The sequence below is a fragment of the Pleurodeles waltl genome, chromosome 1_1, assembly GCF_031143425.1.
Source record: "Pleurodeles waltl isolate 20211129_DDA chromosome 1_1, aPleWal1.hap1.20221129, whole genome shotgun sequence".
NCBI classification, from domain to species: Eukaryota; Metazoa; Chordata; class Amphibia; order Caudata; family Salamandridae; genus Pleurodeles; species Pleurodeles waltl.
The window spans coordinates 403,397,903-403,421,191 of NC_090436.1; the positions used below are offsets into that span (position 1 = coordinate 403,397,903).

Genomic DNA, 23,289 nt, shown 5'->3' on the forward strand with positions numbered 1-23,289 from the left:
GTCTGTACCACAACCACATCCAAGGGAGAAAAACTCCCTGCACCTTCATGGGGCAACATAGAAGGGGAGTCTTGCGAGTATAACCAAAAACAGCAGGTCCAGTGATCTGCCATCTGATCAAAGACATCAATTTCCAAGTGATACAACAAAATGTCCTAAATACATATTTGTTTACATATTTGTAGCACTAACTGAATGGAATCTGTCTGATCACTTAATATGACACTACTTTATCCTAATCTGTAAGGGCCTTCCTAAAGGAGTAAAAAGGCTACCTCAAGTGTATGACCAGTCAGCCATTCTTAAACAAAAGGAGGAACAAATCCCGCAGGCTTATATTCAAATCACATTTTTTGGCCTCAGTTTGGGTCAAGAGGGAATATTCTGGAGCATCACTTTTTCGATATAGGATTACATTTAGGGAGGACACTGGGCAGACCATTATCAACCTCCCCTTCGCCTTTTTTGTTAAATAAACGTCTTCCCGTAGACAGAAACCCAAAGAGGATACAGTATGCAGAGCCACTGAAATTAAGCTCTTCTGTGGCCCCTACTTTTTTTTTTTTTTTGCATAGTTGTGAATTTACTGCATTTGCCAAATAATATAATCTGCAGACTTTAACAAATATTTTTTTGTTTGTAGCTCAAAGGAGTCAAATGTTACTAAAATGTGTCAACGTGTTCGTGAGCAGTGGAAGGCTCTGCACAAAGGTTTACTGGTCACCTTTCAGTTACTTATTTCTGTATTAGTTTAAACTGGTACTAGTGAGATGAAATCTTTGTCCAGATAGTGTAACCATACGTAAAAATTACAAACTGGTGAGGTGATACTATCAAAAAACGTGCTGCATACTTTGTCTTTTCTTGCCGCATAATTTAGTCAACCCTGCATAATTTGGTGCTCCCCTTCTGCATAATTGCAGTGGCCATGATTATGTGTCAGGTTGTTTAAGGTAAGTTTTCACGATGCAAAGTAGTTTCCTGCATTTTACACAAAGGTGTAAAACTATTGATCCCGCCCCCCTCACCTCGTCTGGTAAGCAATCCATGATACCACAAAAAAAATTCAGTCATTGTCGTTATCCACATTGACCTCGGGATTACTTTTGCCGCCAAGTCAGAGACGTTAATTACATTTGGCAAAGAGTTCTCAAATACATCCATCTTTTACCGTTTTGCTTCCTCCAGGTGACACAAGTACTCGTAGGCAATGTTCTGGTGCCTCCTCTCGTCCATCTCCTCTGCGGAGAGCCTTTCATCATCCACGATCGCTGCAAACAGACAACAGCCAATTGTCACTGCAAAGATCATTACTAAATGACAGAAACTGAGGCTTTAAAGTAAATCACAGGGAAGAACAAAGACATTGCGATGATAGCCACGATGAAGGAAAAAGCTTTATGTGCCAGTACTAATTTTATTGAATTTTTCACAGTGGCAAAACAATGGTTGTACTAACGTAAGCATCATGTTTTTCAGCATATTTGAGTGTCAGCAAAAAGGCCGCCGCCTCGCAGCAAATTAAAACAAATAAAGCTTTTTAGTCATTACACTTTTATTTCAATTAAACAGAGGTATGCATAAACACTGTCGAGATGATTCACTTGTACAGGGATATATTCTTACCCTATCTAATGAATTCCTTACAAGGAATTCACCATGCACCTTTTCGCCACACTCACACTTTACTGCTTCGTCTGGCACCTGCGCCCTTACCTGTGCCCAGTCCAAGCCCAGCCCTTTCAGCACTGCCAGGAGTCTCCAGGCCTCGACCTCCTTTTCGTTCTTTCTTTCTTTCTTTCTTTCTTTCTTTCTCTCGCTCTCTTCCCCTCCCTCCCTCCCTTCCGCTCCTACTGTGTTCCTTTTGTGCTCTTCGCTGACCCCTTCTGTGCATCTCTTATTTTTTATTTGACATTTTTATTTGCCTTGATCTTGCAGAGCTTTGCTGGCCAATGTCAAAAGTGCTTTCTTCTGCTGCACTTGCCACTTCTGTCCCCTTCTCACACCTGCACTCAACGCACCCAACACACACCTAATGCAGCAACGATTACCTGACCTCCAACACCCTCTGCACCCTGCCCTTCCATATCCTGCCTAGTCCACAATACCTGCACCCTCACCGAGCACACTGCCAAAATCTGGGACCTACTGCACAAACACTCACCGGACCTGCTCTTCCTGTCAGAAACTTGGCTGACCCCTACATCAGCCCCCGGCATCGCCACGGCTATGCCCCTCATATACAAGATCAGTAGTCAGGACAGGACTGACAGACCTGAGGCAGACTTGCCATCATCTTCAAAAAACACATCCAGTGATGTATTACTTCAGCAAACAGCAACACGGACACTTGAATTTCAAACTCCACATGACTGTCAGTTACACCCTGAAAGGCACCGTTGTCTACCATGCCCACGGACCCAAAGTCAACTTCAGAAGCACTGCTATGGATTTTTTCTCCCCCTCCATACTAGACTCCAGCACATTTGGGGCCTTCAGCTAACTCAACCACAACCTGGAGCACCTCATGACAACAACACTACCAACCGCCTGGAGGACCTAACAAACCTAAGATTCACCCAGTGAGTGGAAGTCCCCACCCACACGCCACCGGACACCCCATCTTCAACCAGAATCATTATGGACGTGCCCACAACCATTTCCTGTTCTGAACTAGTCTGACAACACTCTCGTCCACTTCTACATTCGTCACTGCAACAAGATCTCTGAAGAATCCTGGTCCTCGGAGCTCCAACAACACCTACCACAATATATCAACAATCTCGCAAGAGCCATCTCCATCTTTAAGGCCTGGATCACCTCATTCGCAGATACCCTAGCCTCATTCAAGACCACCAAAACCATCCCACAAGCAAAGTGGCACATAGAAGAGCTGATATTCACCAAACTACACTGGAAGCAACTAGAACACAGATGGAGACCAAGCGCTCAGGTGATACCACCAACAGATTAGAACCACCAAATGCTCTGCTCTCACCAAGGCAATCAAAAGAGCCACCAACAGCGCCAATGAAACGTTTGCCATTGTTAAAGACTTCAGCTCAACTACCATCAGTCTCTCACAGGACCTTTGCACGCCACTAACCCTCTTTTTTCAGTAGCAAAATCACAAGCATCTACCACAACCCCCTACCCCAACCAGACTGCTCCACCCTTGCAGATGCCCTACTCATCACTGTCGACACCGAGACACCAACCTTGACCACCTGGGCCTACCATTATCACACTGAAACCAGAGCAGCCAGACAGTCCACATACTTTGGAGCACCCTCGAACCTCTACCCTTATCACATATTGTCTAAAGGACTGGACTCCATCAGCACTGCCCTCACCCCGATCCTGAATGATTCAATCAACACAGATACTTTGCGGGATGGCTGGAAACACACCAGGGTTTTCCCCCGCCCGAAGAAATCCTCAGCGGACCCAAAGATCACATCCAACTACCGACCCATCTCCCTACTGCCCTTCTCAGTGAAAGTCATGTAGAAGATCATGAAAAAGCATCTAGACACTGACCTCACTGACAACCACCTCCTTGACATTCCTCAAACCGGATTAAGACCCAATGATAGCACAAAACCAACTTCACGGCTACCACGGCTGTCATCCGATTGCTCATGGACAGAGAAGATGCTGCTGCCCTCATCCATCTGGATCTATCCAGCACCTTTGACACCATCTTCCCCATCCTCATTCAATGCTGACACGAAGCTGGCAATCAAGAACCTGTTCCTTCCTTTCAGGTTGTACTCAGTTGGTCAGCCTGACTCCTTTCACCTCAGCCACCACCAGCCTCATCTACAGAATACCATACGGATCCTTCACCATCCCATACTGTTCAATTCCTACATCACCCCACTTACCAGCATCAGTCGTGCCCACAGCATCGATGTTATATTCTATGCTGATGACACCCAGATAAAAACTCTCCTTCTCTGAGAAGGCTGAACACCAGGACCAATTTCACCATCTGCGTGTCTGAAGATGCCGGCTGGATGAAAACAAACTGCCTCAAACTCAAGACAGAAGATAAAAGTAGCTCTATTCACCAAAGACATTTCGCTGTAGGACTCCATCTGGTGGCAGCTGAACTCAGACACACACCCAATCCAACCAGCCAAGCAAAGAACCTCGGAACAGATGTCGACAACCAGCTCACTATGACCAACTGAATGAATACAGTCTCCATCCACTGCTTTCACACACTCAAGATGATTTTCAAGTGGATTCTGCTCAAAACTCACAGTACAGTCACCCAGGCCCTCATCACCAGAAAGCTAGACTATGGCAATGCATTATACGTAGGAATCAACCCACAATTTACTACAATACTCCAGACCATACAGAACTCTAAGGCCAAACTCCCAATCAGACTCCCCGATGTACCCACATCATTTGCACCACAAACACCTCCATGGCCTCCCCACCCATAGGCACTTTTCAAAGCCTTTACGCATACATAAAAAGCCTTGTACCACATTGGCTCCCCATACCTCAACAATCAGATTAACTTACACAAACTGATCTTTGTAAACTTTTAATAATTTGGTCACGCGGTCAAAATGCTAGATAGTGCCACAACTGGCAGGTGTCAAAACAGAGTTTGTTATCTGACAGCATAATGCTTTCGTGAGACCAAAATAATTAGTACCAAGGACCAGGTTACAAAGCAGAAATTTTGGGTGATTATCCACTACTCTGTTTCCAGTCAAAAATCAACTAAAACTTCACAAGTTCTTAACGTATTTAATTAGTATCAACAGACGAGTTGCTGACCCTAAAAATGCGATCTGCCTTCTTACCCCCACAACTTGCTTCCTGAATAGATACCCATATTCCACGGCTGAACCTGGGCACTGTCCAGACAGACAGTTACGTATTAGACAGTGGAACAAACATACTGGATCCAGCTGGAACAAGCCATTAGGCTCAAGAGGAAGAAAAGATGGGAGATGGCCTGACCTGGTGTTTTATACCTTCTTGTGGTTACTTATTTCACCTGCATGTCCTTTGAGTGAGTAACCGCCACACGTAAAGAGTATGAAGATCTGTCAGAGTTGCAGTACATATGCTAATTTCCACAAGAAGGCTCCATCGTATCTGCTCTTCTAGACTGCCCTCGCCAACCTCTTATCAGTGGCAGTCACAAAATCTTATATAACTCCTACACTTACTACAGTGAGCTATAATCATCCCTCACCTGGCCAAACCAGAGAACTAGAAAACACCTCTAGCTTGCCATTAGCACATGGGTTGAATTAGCTTTCACCATACTCAAGGACACAAGAAAATAATAATGGTTTCTCAACTTCAATTGCAATAAAAATCTTATCTTAAACAACACCCACCTCCAAGCCGTCACTCAAAACCTCAAAGTCAAAAATTCGGTGGGCAACCTGTGAATCAGCAATGGTCCTTTAATTTGGTCACAAAAGAAAATTCGGGTTTGCATTTCAGCACTTCAGCAGGAGCAGATCAATGGACCGGGCAATATCGTCTGCAATAAATTCAATGATTTGACTATGGGAATTCTCAATTTCTGCTGTGGAAGAATCTTATCCAACTAGAATTCAAAGAGGTCCTTCCAGCCAAATGGAAAAGTAATTAATTTGTCTTGAGCCTCATGTTCAATGTTGGAAGGTTTTAGGAATACTCCTACCCTTAAGGAGACACATTATTGGCCTTTAGGCTATTGCTATGTTAATATTATATATCAAAGAAAGAAATGTGGTAACATTAAAATAACTAAAATAATGGTAGCAGAAAGAGGAAACAAACGACTCAAATGCTATGCAGGTGGCACCAGAATGGAGTTTTTCAGTACCTACACATATTTTAGGGTCACCTTCGACTAATTTTTATGTGGCGGACAAGCCAAATTAATGCTGATGCGTCTGATGACGATTCACTCTTTGGCTATTAAACTATCAAAGCATTTTAAGGGTTGCTTTGGGAAAATCTGTTTTGCCCCATCATGGTTGCAGCCTTTTTTCTGGAAAAAAGCCTTACAAATCTGGATGAATGAGATAGAAGATTGGGGCTGAAATGTTCCAAGGAATGACAGCGAGCCGAGGGTGCCAAGAGCTGAGCTATCAATTCATACTTTCACCCAGTACTTCAGTTGGTCCTACTATTAGTTGGCCTCTTTTATAGGATTATGCATGAGTTCATTCCTCTCGTTGTGGCAGTGGATTCCCAGTGCTCCGAATGTTTCTTTCAATGGGTCAATACAGTATATGGTTCAGCATCTGCAGTGAGAAAGTCCCGTCACGTCCATATTGTTCAAATGCCTATCAAATTACAGTGGGTGAAAACAACATTCACCCACTGTATCATAAAATCAGTCTACATCGGTAAAAGAAAAGGTTAAGTAAGGACTGTTACCGTAAGTATTTGCAAAGTGGAAGAAACCTGTGTAAGTCTGGAAGATATAGCATTTATGGAAAACTCCAGCAGTACCATGCGAGCACTTTGAGACCTAAATTTAAAACATTGCGAGGTACTGATTTTGCCAACAGTACGTGGAACAATGTGCATGGCTTGGGACAAAAACATTTCCGTTTACTATGAACACACATGAAAGAATAATACAAGGAAGTAGGAAATAGGGAAACCAATGAACTGAAAAAAATAAAACTCAGGATTGTCAGGGGTAACACAAGAGTATGGGAATTGGTGAGTGTAAGAAGATTTCAGGCTACGTTGACTTATGCATAAAAAGCTCACTGTGGTGATGGGAATGTGAATTCACTGCATAGACACGAACAACTGCTGATTATCCATGACATTTATAAGAAGCTGTAAAAAGCAGTTCCATGTCCACCCTCTAGGTGGCAGGATACTCAATCATTGGATATAGGAACGTCAAAACTTATGAGTAAGTAGGGCTTGTGTTAGGAATGATTAAATGAGTTTTAACTTAACTAACATCTGCATGTTTTCCTGGTAGAAGAGAAAATTAGACAAGAAGAGAAAATGAATGAGGTATGACAAGTCCATGATCATCTTCTAGTAATAGTTTGCAAATAGCATTACATCTACGAAATACCCCTGGAGAAGCTGGCGAGTCAATACTAAGCCCACAAATCCACGTTTAAATGTCAAGATCTCCACAGGGAACTAGAAGAGTAAAGTATTTGTCTAAAGCTGAAAAAGTGTTGGTTTAATTGACACTTTAATTGACCTTCAACATGTGCTTTGTCTGAAGAGTTTATCAACTGATTTTCCTAGTCACTTTCCTCTCTAAGTCTTATCAGCTCTAAAACCAACAGAACACCAGTAAAGAGCCTGAAGTTTGATCCATTAAAAGTGACAACACATAAAACCCACACAGGAACCCTCACCCCTGGCCCTGATTCCAGTCAAGCAGCCTCCATGGCATTTCTTTTAACATTTCCTTTGGGTGAGAATGGAGAAATTTGCTAAGTAAACTTGTGGTGGCGTGCATCTGTTACATGACTCTATGCACACCTAAAGTCACCATCCTCAAGGGGGCTTTCAATATAACTACCTCCAGCTGTATCACATAAGATGTATTATAGCTGCCAAAGCGGGCATACTAGTCTTTAAAGGCCCACTTCAGTGCTAAAGGCCTAAGTCGAAGGGGAGGGCCTTTAACAAGGGAGATGGCCTTTAATGGCCGGTATAGCCCAGCAGCAGCAGGCTGTAAGGCTATTAGAACATTCCGCTTCCAGAGGGCAGTATGTTCTAATTAGTAAAACAAAGGCCTCGGAGGAGCCCGATGGGGTTGAAATCCCCTCGGGCTCCATGAGGCCTTTGTTCACAGCAACAGCTGTGAAAGACAACTATTGGAATGTTGGAGCTCCAGGCTTTTACCAACCATTAGAAGCCCAGAGCTACTCTACTGTCTCCAATGGAGTGCTGGACATTCTAATGTTCTAGTATAGCTTTAGAGCCTGCGACAACGGGTTATTCCGGTCATTAAAGGCCCGATCCAGCGTTAAAGGCCCAAACCAAAGGTGAGGGCCTTTAACAAGGGAGCACGACTCAAATGGACGGTATAGCCCAGCTAGGTAACAGTTGTCGTTCTCATCACATGACGATCATTTGACCCATTAACATCTTCCATGGCATTAGGAAATTAAAACATTGTGCAGTCTAATAACTAAACAAGTTTAAATCTCGCAAATGAGTCGGCACATTAGAGAGGGCAGACTGTGCAGCAAAGAAGTGAATACTGGTTTTCAGACCGCTTCAAATAAGTCTCACGTTTCTGAAACTGATGCGGACAATCGCTCCCCAGTGGTAAAATAATCCACAGCTGCAAATGCCATAACGCAATACATTTGTTTCAGTTTTCTTTCAAAAAGCAAGAGTTAGTTTGGCGGCTCCCAAGCTATTCTATTACACAGACTCATCAGCATTTGTTTGTTGATTCAGAGCAGGGCATCTCAGAACCAAGGTAATAGAGGGAAAATCTGCCTGTAATGTGTAGCCAAGTATTGTTTTCCTTGCAGCTAGCATAAATCTTAATTAATGAGCATCTCCACCAAATAAGCGTGTGGTCTCCCCCAAGTCCTCAACCCCTTCAGCATAAGTCACTTGTGTGCAGGTAGAATTTAAGTGGTTTAGGGCCAGAATTAGCAAAGGGTTTTTCCCATTCTGCGTCAATGGGAAAATGTGTTCGTACATATGGCCCTTAGTTCGGTACACATACCAGTCAAACACCACTTTACAGTGTGTCTCCCTACCAGCAATGCTATGTGAATGTAGCACAGATCTTGCTGCAGTGTGTCCAACTGAGAGTCAGCTATCTCTTTCCCAGTGGAATCGTGCTACAGTGGTTTAGATCAATGGAGCTGGGGTGCTTGGGCTTGCAATAAAATGTTATATAGTCTGGTAACTCGCCGTTAAAGTAACCCACAGTTTGTGCTAATTTCTCTAAAGGAAGTCGATCTCTCGTAGGTGCCGCTCATAAGTGGGTGCAACACCCACTGCTTCAGTTCTATTTTACAGCAACATTTGCTTTCTTTAACATTGAACTTTTGCTTAAAGGCTTCGAAAGATAGAACTTCCTTGCCCAGGTCCCCATTCTCGATTTGATAAAATGGCCCTTGTCATAAGGCTGGGGTACAAGTTGGATTAACATGGATAGAGGTGCGGGGAGAAGGGAGAAAGATTTCTCTGGTTCCCTTAGTAACTATATTGCACATCAATGCAGTGGTACTCGTAGGGGTGCTTAGGTAAACGTTGAGTGGTTTATCTACTTTCAGCTTCCATACAAGATCCTAAATTGTTCTCTCAGCTATCGTTCGATCCAAGTGCACTCAGTGTTTGCCCGTGGCTCTATGGGGCCAATCAACTATAAACCTGAGTTACGCTGCCCAATATAGTAAATAAAATATTGAAGGGCCAAGAAACCTGCTGGTTTGGGAAGTCTTAATATTTTAAATCCTAGATATGCTTTATGCCTCTGCCAAGTAAATTGCAAAGTCAAGGTCAGAAAATGATCCTTCGGGGACCAAAACTGTGAGCTCCTGGAACAGAAATACACCTCTAGGAAGTACATTAATTTTAACAGTATGAATTCTGCCCATCCTTGACAAGAGTTGGAGACCATCTCTTGAAACCCTTCGGTAGGACCCGCAGGAGTGGTGACTAATTCGCCTAAAACACATCTTTGAAGTTGGGAGTGGTATAGATTCCCAAAGCATTTATGTGCTTGTGTGTCCACTCAAAAGGGTTATGATACATTAATCTAGTCGACTCTCCCTGGGGCAACATCAAATTTAAGATCTATGATTTGCTAATGTTTATTTTAAATCTGGCTACTGCCTCATATTCTTCAATTTGCCGGAGCAGATGCCTCAAAGAGAAGCAGGAAAAGGCAATGACAGGTGAAAAGTATTGGCAAATAGTGCTCTTTTGGGGGCTTCGTTAGTGAAAGTGTATGCCCCTTATCTCCCACATCTGCTCTGTAGGAGGCTCGATGCTCAAGGCAATGAGCAGCAGGGACGAGGGCAGTCTTGTCTCCTGCCTCTACCAAGCTAAAAAGGACATGAACACCTATCATTGACCTGCACTCTCAAGTTAGGACAATTATATTCTGTCTGCAACATTTTAACGAAGGTCAGGTTAAATCCAAAGCTCTGTGACGTCCCTACCAGAAAGTTCCAGTCCACACAATAAAAGGCTTTCTAGAGTAACCGGAAAAGCTGGGATTGCCTTTCTTTTTCCAACATCTCATCAGGTGGACTATCATGAAGATATGGCCATGAGTTTGCCTCCCCTTGTTGAAGATAGACTGATAGTGGTAGATCAAAGCCAGCAGTAGGGGCTCCAATTTGGCCTCTCAAATTTTTGTATAAAGCTTTGCAAATAGACTCCAAAGAGTAATAGGCCTATAGGAGGCGCATTGTGTTAGTCTTTCCCTTGGTTTTAAAAGAGGGAAATCCTAGCCTCGGCCATGGTTTCAGTGACAGCACCCTCCTGACTAATAAAGTTAAAGTGTGTCAGATATCGAGCTGCGAGTCAGGAAAAAAAACCATTATAGAACTTAGAGGAGAAGCCATTGGGACTCGGAGTTTTAATAAGCATAAGCGTTTTTATGGCAGCCACAACTTCTTCTTTAACTATTAGAGCTTCAAGGTTTTCAATCTGGTCAGGCGTTATTTGTGGTAGAGCTGCCCTGGGAGTATCTGGCATATAGAGAGTTGTGTAGAAGCTTGGGAGGGCCTCAAGTTTTTCAGATTCTTCCCCTGCTGCTTGACACAATTGAAGTTTAGTATTGCCTATGTAATTAAGTATGTGTTTTTAGGTCAGCTGTCTAGTTTGATGGGTACCTTCTTTATTGCCATGGCCATAGGCTGTCCTTTTAAGTTTCAAAAGGGGAGTGTTGTGCTTTATTGGTCGTGATAGCACAGAGTTTCTCATTCAGTGGCATGATCAACTGTGTCATTGATTTAGAGGGTTTCTCTTTATGTTCTCTTTCCACTTTGGCCAATTGGTCCTCCAGAAAGGTGCACTTCACCCACCTGGATTTTCTAATATTTGCTAAAGTGCTAATGCAATGATCTCTAATAACGGCTTGAATACCATACCATGTTTAGGCAGAGATTAATTCCTACTGGGGGTTTGTGGGGGGAAAAGTCAGTGTTTCCTTAACTCTGCATTTAATACTGGGTCCCTTAATACTGCTGGATGAAACATCCATCTCCCCAAGAGATGAGGATCATATCCCACACATCAGTGACAATGGAGCATGTTCAGACATCAAAACTCACTTAATTTCAGCTTTCTGCAAAAGTGGCATAAGGCCACTCTTTAATAGCGTATTATGGAGTATGACCTATGTGCGAGGGAGAAAAAGGCGTAGTTGCGGAATTCCGCATCATATTCTCTCTTGTAGTCTCCGAGGCCCAAAACCTTAAGTGCATTTTTCAACTTTTTGGAGTGTGTACCATTAAGAGGTGAAATATGCCCCATCCTATTTACCTTTGGATCCCAAATCAAATTAAAACCACTTGCAAGTATTAAACCTTTGGCAGCAAAGCCCCCAGCATGTTAAGAAAGGCAGCCATAAAGACTAAAGACATCCTGCCCAATATTAGGAACAAACTGTAGCAATAGTGACCTGTCTACCCCCATAAGAACCTGATACCATCACAAATCTACCTTCTTGGTCTGTCTTGTGAGTTGTTAGTTTGAAGACTAGTGACTTGAAGAAAAATAGTGCAACCCTACTGTATTTGATAGAAGCCGAGAAGTGAAAGACAGTGTGGTAAGATTTCTTTTATGACAATGCTCCTCTTGTTCCTTAATGTGCGTCTCCTGTAGGGCTATAATAGCGTAAGGCCACACCCACATTTGCTGCCATACTTTGCCCCCTCATTAGGGAAGTTAAGCTTTTTAGTATCTAAGGAGTCAAATTTAAGCACCATGAGATGGTATGAATGTTGTCAGCTTCAATAGTGTGGGTATGTTATCAGAGGTTTCCTTTTAGCCATATTATTCTTCAATACAGCATTCCACCCCCAACTTAATTGAGATGCTACTAGCATAAGAATGTGAAACATGTACTTACCTAATATCATGTAAGATGTGGAAGTGTACAACCTATGCAGGCCTCGCAAAGGAAAACTACTGCAGTAAGTCTACAAATTACAGGTCACTAAGTTGCCCTTTCTATGGCAATGCTCATCAATGTCTCTGACGAAAACAAAGTGAGCATGTAGGGTTAAATCCCAAACTTGAGCCCATCGTTCCATAAATACATGATTTCAAGAAGCTTTAAATAGGTTTTACCCAAGCCTCATAGAAGTCACCTTATTCAGCATATCTGTACGACACATACTGTTCCTGCCGCCAGCCCACCCAAGGTCAAACTATACCTGAATCTTAGACCCACTGTAAAGGAGAGAAATAAAGAAGGGCTTAGGTCGTAGATATCCAGGATGTGGAAAGTGTCTGTTTTGTCTCTTTGTGCATGGACTTTCCTCCAAGGTTTCATCTGCTCCTCAGCAATGACAATGTTTAAACAATCTGGGTCACATGAGATCCATCATCCAAAAGAGGCATGCACAACATCCACACAGCTTGATGTTTTGTCATTAAAAAGATACAGTTTGTTCTACTTTGCAGTGGGTGTTTTTAAAGTTATCGCCCCTAGTGGCAAATTAAGGCAAATACAACTAAAACCAGACCTATTACATCACAGAGCATATTACATCCCATGCAGCACTATGTCTTTATGGACAACTCAAACTGTTGGAGATGTAATGCACCTGATGCTGACATACTGCATTTGATGTGGTCCTGCCCTCCCATTCGTAATTATGGGACTAAGATAAGGGATCCAATAAGAGAAATCACTGGGGTTAATGATCTGATCTCCTCACTGGTGGCTATTCTAGGGTATGTCAAAGATATCCCCAAAACATCATGAAAACTGCTTGCACTGCCCCCCTCCCTGAGAAAATGATAGAAAACTATGAAGTGGTGTACTAAGCTCACATACAGTAGATGGCTGAAGGATATGCCCATGTGCAATGTACACTCTGATACACGTGTGAACTCCTGCCACATGCCTCACACTCTACTCTAGCTCTACTACGAGTCCACCCCGTACAGACCCTATGGTTGGAAAACATTAAGAGTGCCTTTTGACAGCATATACTATCCCATATTCTAATATATGTACTGCTCAATTCTGGATTACTTTGTGATACTCAATGAATGGTGTGGTATTCTTACGGCAGGATAAACAATCCCTTAGTGACTGCTGTAAAATGAAAATTAAAGTTAAAAAAAGATACAGCTTGTTTTGCCACTCAGAAGTAATGCCAAATAGAAGGTCCATCAATGCTTTGTATTGTATCTTCTGAGCGTGTCAATCATTGGCTAAAATACGAGTGTCTCATTAAGGTGAATGGTGCTATATCTTTGCTACAATTCACAGGTATAATCTTTATAGAGATGGTGTCCTGCATGGAGAATCTATTCTTTATCTTTAAAGCTGAGAAACCAGGATGTCTCTACATTCCTTCAGAAAGTTTGGGGCCCACCATATGTGGCCTTTTCATGTTGAGCAGAGTCTGTATTTCTTTCAAAATAAAGGAATAGGCTACTGAGAAAGATTCCAACTTTGTGCCCTCTGCCCCCTCTGTCAGCCCCCTGATTCAGATGTTGTCAGGCCCTGTTTTCAAGGTCTTACAATTTTAGAATTACCCCATTTAGCTGGGCTTTAAAATGAGATATCTCTTTCCGTCTGTACCATTTCTTTCTTTTAACTTTCCCATTTTGGATTTTGTCTCCAATCATGGCTTCCGATAGTCTTTAGATCCACTATTAGATAATCAACTCTTGCACAGATAACTGTCTTCAGATTGTCCAGGGTATTGGAGATATCAGCTTTGAGTTCTTCCCTGAGTACAGACTTGAAAGCAGCAAGGAAGGCTATCCAGTAAGTTAGATTTGCTGAGTGTCATATTTTCAGACACTATTTCGGGTGAAATACTCTCCTTGAATGCGTCATGCTCTATCTGTTTGTGAGGTGTAAAGAAGTTGGTCACTTGCTTCTGCTGATGTTGCTTAGGTGGCATGAGTGTCTCACAGTTTAATACTAACCCAAATCGCCAGGGATTAAGGAGGGTCCACAGAAGGAAAAGAGAGGGAAGGGCAGCCTTAGCTGTATTTAAAGTTTCACCTTTATTAGTGATGAAATGGGTAGTCAATAGTCCCTCAATGTTAAACATGGCAATTAGGACTCTTCTAGTAGCCCTCGCAAAAGCATCCAGGTGTGTAAGCCATGACCTCAAGAGACTCTTGGCAGATCTGGGGCAGGGGAGAGGGGACAGAGCAGACAGATCTCATAGCTGGCAATTGTTTATCTTTGTGTATCCTTGCTTTTATAGGGGCTTATGGTCTCCAGGCCTAATGCACTTCGCAAGAGCGATGCAGCACCATAGCACCCTTACATCCCAATCTGTACCATTATCTGCCAAGTTCAGCCCCCTCCCCTCCGCAATGCAGCCCTACCATTTGCAGATGTAAATCTTTATTCTTCTATCATGGAGGCATCTCAGTCTATTCAGGGCCGCTCACTGTGCTGAGGAATCTGGGACTGGGGAAACTGTCTCCTCCATGGCTGACTCCCTCTCCTGTGGCAGGGCCTTTTAGCATCTGTGTACTTCGGGGGAGGGCGCAGCACCGAGCCCGCAGGGCTGCCAGAAATTCAGCCACCACTGGTAGTGTCTCCCAGGGACAGTCTGGCTCACATCTTCAGAGCACGCCACCACCTTTCAAGCTCTCCTCTGGCTAGAGAGTCCCTGAGTCCATCAGCCATGCAGCTCACGGGAACACTCTCCAGGTCAAAATATTGCCAATCACCACTTAGTCTCCGCAGTGTAAACTACAGGCATTTAGGTTGCCTTTAGATGGCCATTCTTTAAAGGACGGATCAGGGGCATCACTGATAAAAACTGATAATTTTTAGGTCCCAGCAGAGCTTTGACCAGGAATGTCTGTCAAGGCAGTCACCTTGCCAGGCCATGATTTCAATTTTTTAATTTGAGGAAGGGAATGGGAGTGAAGAGTACCACAAGGTCCTCTTGGAGTACTATGGGTGAAGATGAGTATACAAGGAACTGTGACAGAGATCAACTGATCATTCTGCACATTCTCACACCAACCCTATTTATGTTGTGAAGGCACCCTACCCTGTTTTTGTTTCAGCCAGTAAGCTGATATCGTGAATCTGCTGTGCCGTAGTAGAGGAGCTATGGTGCAACATTACTGCAAATTTTCTTCAAGACCCACCCCAGGCTCCTCACTTTTTCTTAAGAATTAAAAGAACGATGTCTGGCTTCACGTCACCCTCCTACCAAAGCTGTGCACCTCCCTCACAATCCTTTTAGGACTACTGTGCTGTTCTGCTTTTTATACCAGAGAAGAGCAGGCAGTTTGCTGGCAAAATCTCTATCAAAGCAGCTCATAAACATGAAGAAAAATCCCTCTCTGTATGGGATTTGCACTTACCCACGGCACTCAGTGGAGGCAGTACCCAGAGACACCAACTATTCCCCTAAGCCTTTGGGTCTTTCAAATGACATCTAGTCACTCCCTTCAAGTCACTGGAAATCAGGCAGAGACAGCAAATCAGTGACTCGCCTTTCATCACTTTCCTCAAGACTCTTAAAAGCCATTATCGTAAAGTAGTGAAGAATAATTCTTTGTTTTCATTGATGATGTAAAAGCAGGAAAAACTAGATTCTGAATATAGTGTTCAACTGGAGACTTCCAACTGAAATCACACTAGACACACTCATTCAAGACACAACATCCATTAAACCAAATTTGATTTGACTTATTCCTGTAGAGCGTGTGTTTAACAAAATAGGTATCTTGGCGCTGAACAATCAGATAATTTGTACGTACAACAAACGCTTTTTCCTACAGATGCCGAAAATAGAGGAGGGAGACCTGGCAAAAAAATCAAGACTTGGAGAAGGCAGAATCAGAGTGACTGGCTTTGAAGTGAATGTTTCTTAGACCAGAGTCAGGGATGCTGAGAAATCTATTTGACGTGAGTCAGAGAGAGCAAAAGTGGAAAGTTAGATCGAAATGCTCTTTCCTTAAGTATGGTAACTGAAATGTGCACTCAGTCAAGATTTTGTTGGTTTCATACAACATCTGAAGCATAAGGTAAAGATCCTTACATGTAATTCTCTGCTTGATGGGGAGCCAATGAGGTCTAGCTTGTGAGACATGGTCAACTTTTTCAGCTGGGTGAATCTATGGACTGAGAAGCTCTGTATCCTTAGCTAGACTAGTTTGGGGGAAAAAAAAAGATAGAGAATTGTACAGTAACCTATTATCTGCATAACACATGCAGAGACCACTTGATCATGTTGTTTATGTGACAGAGAAGGTAGAACTGTTCTTCAAAGCTTTTATGTCTTAGAAACTGCATTGGCTTGTGCTTTAAGGTCCAGTAAGTGGTCCTTTTCTCCCAGGAGGGAGCATCACCAAGAGATAACCACATGCACTTCGCCAATCACCTGTGCCATTGCGTACCATCGAAAATGTTATTTTGTTGGTATTTAATTGAAGAAAATGTTGCAACATCCATCTATGTACTCCACATAAATCACATCTGCAGTCTACCTTTAAGCTTGCTTTTTAAGGTGGACCGTTAGCTGAATGCTGTCTGTGTGAGATATAGCCAGACAAGCATGGTATTTGATTAACTGTCAGCAGACATACTTGTGCGTTAAAAAGTGATGAACCTTGTAGGACCCAACAAGCATGTAGAACCATCAGATGGCAAGGCCACTCATTGGGTCTGGTCGCCAACAAAAGAGGAGTACCGACCTTGGATGGGCTCTGTGATCCCTAGTTAAGGCAGATGTGTTTTAAAAGGATAGAGCGGTTGTTTGAATTAAAGGCTGTCAATAGGCTCAATTGGATCAATGCAGCTGAATTGCCCTGGCCCCTAATACATCTTAGCACATCCAAGGCTTCCATATCTGTTTCTATGTCACGACCACGGCAGAAGCCAGTTTGCCTTGGATCATGGCCAATCAACTCTCACATGTGGAGAGCTAATGGTTTTGCTACAATATATTCAGATTGCCAATGGCATGTAGCAACGTGATAGGCTGAGCGTTTTCTGCAACAGATCTGACCAGATTAACCATGTTAAAAAGAGATTGAGAAAGTGCTAACACAACAGACTGGAGAAAAGAAGTTTGAAAGAGATACCCTTGGTCTGTTTTAACCACCCCAAGAACTCTGGCCATTTCCTCATGATTTGTTGGACTAAAGCTGAGCCAGGTGATGGATGGAGATGTAGGGAGAGAGAAAAGGGAAGAGTGATTGCGTCTGCATACATTTTATGGATTTTACAGGTAAACACCCTGCTAACCCTTCACAGGGTGCCTGAGATTTAGAGGTGACAGGGGAGCACAGGAAGTATTCAGACAGGTCTTTGCACGTAGAATGTAATTACAGAGGACATTGATTTAGCTCTCAAAAGGTATTTCTTATATGATTGCACTTTCAGATTGTAGCACATTGTGTCAGCCTTAGAGTATGAGTTACACCACTTGCACTCCAGCTGTCAAGGATCAACTGAGTTTGTTTAAGGCTGTATGAGAGTCATCTGTTTAGCAGGTTGTTATTTTGAACCCTATATGATCTCAGAAGGGCTTCCTGGGCAAGCACGTGTTGGAGGGCTGTGATGAAGCGAGGGAGAGAGCCTCTATGACAGAGGTGAATTCAGGTTGGGTTTAAAAGGAACAGTAGGGACTCGAGAGTATGGCATTTTCCTAATTTTACTCAATATTTTGGGCTCTTCATTCTTCAAACTTGGCGAATTTGCAGGGAGATCTTTCCAGTCGCATCTGTTAAAATATCCTCAAACAAGGCTGTGTCTTGGCCCCAAAATCATTCGGACTGCATCTAACAAACTTATTAATCAAAGCTTTTTTTCGCATGCATGACAGATTTTGAATGTGGGGTTCACAAAAAGGAGTTCCAACTGAAACCTCCCTAAACAGACTCATTCAAAAGCATAATTAAACATCATCTCATAAAAAAGACATTCATCAATCTCCCAATATTTCACATAGTTCAACCACAGAGAGCTTTGTTGGTTTAGCCAGTTAGTGGTAAAATGACTAAGCAGTGATAAACAACTCTTCCATTCTGGTCAGTCTCCTATCTTGTCTACGAAACACTTTCTCCAAGCCTGACATGGCCAGCAAAGAAAGCGACAAGGTTTCATTTTGGCATGTAAATTTAATTTCCTTTTCCTTAGCGTTTGAGCAGTGTCCTAATGCATAAAAGCGCCAATATCTGCAATCACTTTAGCAAGCTTTTTTTTTTTTTTTTTAAACAAACTTGCATTTAACAGAAGAACCAATGTTCAAGCGATGAAACCATGAAATTGACAATTGGCTGATGCCTCACACGTACTATATTTAGACAAATGTACACAACCAAGGCTGGCAGCTCACTTTTCAAGCGCATGACTTTGGATCCTGCTGGGAGCATGACCTCAGGTTTTGTCAACAGCTGGTTGGTACTGCTCTGTGCCTGACAAATACAAACGTTACCCCGCGTCTCTCTTTGGTGGGATGACACAGGAGGCTGCAGGTGGCTTGTGTTTGGGTGCTCAGTGTGGATGTGTAAGACAATGATGCTCGCACCAGAGTTTGGAAGAAGAGATTCCCCACCATAGGATGTGACCAGTTCCGCAGGCAGGCCTCTTGAGCTGGTCACCTACTATGTACAGCTAAGGCTGGCTAATTGGTATTATTTACATATAGCACAGAAAAACAGAACCAACAGAGGAGGATATCACAATATCACTTACATCAACAGAGATAGCAGTGTGATTTAAACAACTACACCTACTATGGAAAATAACCAGGTTGGGGAATAACATACTTTATGGTTGGTCTTGTGTAAAAATCAGATAATCTGAAATGCACCCCATTACTAGCGGTTCCTGGTGTTTTTCCCTTTTACCATGTCCATAGTGCACTTTGATTTATTCTAAAGGTTGCAAGTGGGTTCATTAGGTAATGTGTAAGGTGCAGTACTCATGACCGGCCTTTAGGGAGTGTATTGTCTTTAGACAGGGACCCGACCCTGTTGATGTAGAGATATTAAGCAGGCCTGTACTAACTTAGTAGATCTGCTACCAGATGCAGTGAAAAGGCATCAAGGCCATTGCAATGGTTGAGTACGCAACAATCATAAAAAACAACTCTCAATAACACCTAACCTCTTGAGAGTGGCATGTAGTGGGCTGAAAGCAGGATGGCTGGATAAGCCTTTAACTTTGGAGCAATGGTTTGGAAGAAGGAAGGAAGCCACATGCTGCTGTTACATTGCTGTGCAAATGTTGCTCCAAGAATTCCATGTTGTGCATAGATAACACAATTGGGTGTTCTACATTTACTGATCAATGGGTGCACACGTATAGTGGTACTGGAACAATTTTCAGAGTGGGAGTGCTGCCATCAATGTTACATCACTGAAGTCGTGAGGACTGCAAAAAAAATCCATGTATCACACAAAGAAGGACAAATTAGCAAGGTCCATTCAACAGGAGAGTGGTAAGGGTGTGGTATGTAGCCTGTGTTGCACTTTGGAGAATATTGTTACAAATCTATAACTTTTACAGACACCACATTGTTCAATGAAACGCCCCCAGAATTAAAACTGGCATGCAATTTTACTGATAAAACCATAGCGCACAAACGATAGTGTGTGAAAATCAGGATCCAGCAAATATTTATGTTTGCACCTTACCTTTTTGAAGGGTCACGGGGTAAGCAGAAGCTACTGGCCCCAACTGTTGAGGTTGAAGCCTTTTACTCCTGTTGTCCCCGGCCCGACCTACTATGGGTTCTGAACAACTGGGCCAAATATCCCTTTAGCACTTGACTCTTAGTAATAGCATGGTCCAAGAGCAGTCCAGTGCTCACTCTGGGTTGGATATGGGACACAAACACAGGCTCACAACTCAAAATACACACAGCAGCAGCAATAAATTATTGTCCAGCCAAATACTCACTCTTATGAAAAAAAGAGAAGTATTTTTATTTTACTGATAATAACACAAAGGCATATATGACATTCACACACAACTACACAGTACCCATGAGATCAGGGCTGTAGTGTTTCATAGGCAGTTCTGTGTGCCTCACTCCCTCCTTGCTCTAGAGATTTTGGTTATTCTTCATTCACTTTAGACAATATCGATTGGAAGCCTCACTAGTAGTCACAGTCTCAAGAGTCCACTCCAACGCTATAGTAGAGCTAAAAGTGTTCTGGCGCCAAAGTGCTATCTAGCAAGCAAGTTCCCCAGGCACTGACTTGCCTGAATTCAGTATTCCTTGCACCTGCAGAATTGGAGCGTCTGGAGTTTGTGATTATGCCCCCCTTCTGCGAGTGCTGGAGAAACAATTACTGGTTCAGTTGGGTTCACTGCTCGTGGCCCACGCAGGCTGCACTCTGCGATCCCAGAGTTCTTTACATGCGGTCAAGCTCAGTCAGTGACCTGAGATTCCTCAAGGCACCTCCTGGCAGGGTAAGTCTTTTAGTCCATCCCTCAATGGAGAGAAGCAAAGTTCTGGTGCTGGTCCTGCGTCCCAATGTAGGATTGTTTGGGATCCCACTATGGCCTCACTCCTCCGGCTACGCTCCTAGTCAGGTCGCACTTGGTGCCAGTTCTGGTGACCCCATCTGGCTTACAGGGTCACCTTACCTCTTTTATACCGACCTGAACGGTACAGCAGATGTCTGCGTGGTGGCCCCTCTTGGCATACAGAATTGCCAGCTCTTTATCAGGGTAGCGCTCAGGCCTACTTCACGCGGCAATACGTCCACTGCGACCCCTCCTGGCATACAGGGTTGTTGGGCTCGGCCCCATATACACAGTAATCAGAGTATAGTTCACTTTGCGGCAGCCCCTGCAGGCAAGTGGGGTTACAGACTCCTTCCTGCATGCAGGGCTTGGCCCAATCAGTACAATGATATCCACAGCTCACTTCACAGTAGCCCTTTTCTGCCATATGAGAGTCATCAACCTCATCCTGCCTACAGGCAACAATCCAATCAGTCCAGCAGCTGTTCCTCACACCTCACTCGGGGAATCCATTCAACAGGATTCCCCACTAGACGTCTCTCACTCCGATGCTCTCCTCTTCCTCAAAGGGCACACTGGTCTTTGTAAGCAAGCAGGCGCTGGTGCTCCAGAGCAGGTGGTCTTGGATTTCTTGGGTGATGTCCCATCACCCAGCAGGGAGACTAGCAAGCCTTAGCCCCTAGTCTTGGTCACAGGCAGAGGAATTGCAGAGCTTCTCCGTATCGCACAGCCTGACTGACTGCTTGACAGTTGAAAATTATTGGGGTCTCAAGCTCTCCTTTTTATAGACCATTTCCAGGCACTTTGATTTAGAGTATGAGTTTTGACTTTTATTTTAGGGGTCTGCTTCCTTTTGAAGTGCTCACTTCTCTGCCCTCTCTCTCTCTTGCAAGCAGTCTGTCACAGCAGGACCAACTCCAAAGCTGGAGGCCCACAACCCAGGCTATGGGAGTAACTATAGTTCACACTTGGATGTCAGCCACTGTGATATGTGGATCAACGGGTTAGCCCAGTGCCTCAGACCTACTCTTTATGATTCTCTTTTCAGTCTCAACTTCTTCCTGAGATGTGCCTAGACCCATTTCTTGTGACCGCTCTCTGAATCAAACAGCACCCTTTAAAGTCTACAGGGGAAGCCTGGCTCTCCCATCTCCAGAGTATCCCACTCAGCTTTCTGGACCGCAGCAATCCACAAATCTGTCTGGGGGGCTTTCCCTACCTCCTCATGCTTCACAATGCAGGCCTACGTCTCCCAAAAAGGAACCTATAGTCTGCCAAGTATTGCCATTCACAGGCCCATGTACACACAGCACATGCATTTAATATACACACACCACATAGCGCTGCAACCTTCATGTACTATACCAATCACAGGCATACATACACCCAGCACATTCATTTACTGTGTACACACTGCACAGCACTACATCCTTAATGTATTATACCACTCACAGAAACACAAACACACACACAGCACATATATTTGCTATGTACACACTTCCCAGTACTGCATTATCCCTATAGTGTATGTTTCCCAAGCACACATAAACCCAGTGCAGATACACCATTTGTGCACTGCACAGCACTTCACAAAAACCCAATGTATTCCAATGGGTGAGTTAAGCACACAGCAGCAAATCTTTGAGTTATTGAGTTTTTAGGCCTCACTCCATTGACACAGGTGAAAGCCTATTCACTCCTACTGATCACTACACAGTATGCTGCCAACACCACACTCGTGATGCTCAACTCCTGGTAAAGGGTGTAGCATTTCACCACTATGAGGGTAGCGCTTTGGGTGCCCCTCCCAGTCCTACAAAACCACAATCTGGGTGAAAGGCCTATGTCATGGTGCACATGCATGATCCATGCTTGCCTAAGACAATGAATATCAGCATGAGGGATCCAGACATCAGTACAGCTGGGGCATTCAGAATTATAAACTAATGTGCTTCATTTGTGCTTACCTAACTGCTGATATATTTTGAAATATTTGTACAGTTCATTTATAGGTATTTAAATTTTGTTGGGTTAGAAAAAACACTGACACCCCACACCTTTCCTTTGTTCTACCTTTGCTATTTGAGAAAGAAAAGTAAACGCCAATCTCCATGTTAAAAGAATAACCAGTAATTTGTCACAAGACATAGAGTGACCTCTGCCTCTGAACCCACCACAAACATCTAAAGATAAAAAAAAAAAGTTTAAAGCATCCTTATTGCTCATTCACCTTCTGAACTCCAGCATGGATATTTTGGTGATGCTGTTGCAACCCTGCACCCTTACTTCCAGCGCCTATTGACACGTATAGCCCTTATATCTGAATTACTGCCATTCCACAATCTCAACAGGTACTTATGGCCTCAGGTACCTATAGTCAGTCAGACTCTACTGTTCCTGTTCCAATTCTGAAATATGGCCTGATATTTTTGATATTTTACTCCATTAGCATTAATCCTTAACAACTCCAACACCAGGCAATGTTCATCCAACTTCATAGTGGCAAAATGTTCCATCACTCAATACCCTCATCCCAAGACAACCTTACAGCCCTGTCTCCCCTATGTTCGATAATATTATTCAAATTCTTTCTGCTTCCAGTACATCATACTCTGGTTTAAAAATATGTTATTTATGTTTCCCTATTC

At 43.3% G+C, this 23,289-nt stretch overlaps 1 protein-coding gene across 4 annotated transcripts in view; it reads right to left on the minus strand.

The window, feature by feature from the left end:
- Positions 1 to 23,289, minus strand: part of IQGAP2 (IQ motif containing GTPase activating protein 2) — a 902,890-nt gene that overhangs the window by 695,922 nt on the left and 183,679 nt on the right. For all 4 annotated transcript variants that reach the window (XM_069223623.1, XM_069223606.1, XM_069223596.1 and 1 more), the window contains exon 2: positions 1,172 to 1,271. In XM_069223623.1, the coding sequence (XP_069079724.1) occupies positions 1,172 to 1,271 (100 nt within the window). The remainder of the gene's footprint in view (positions 1 to 1,171; positions 1,272 to 23,289) is intronic.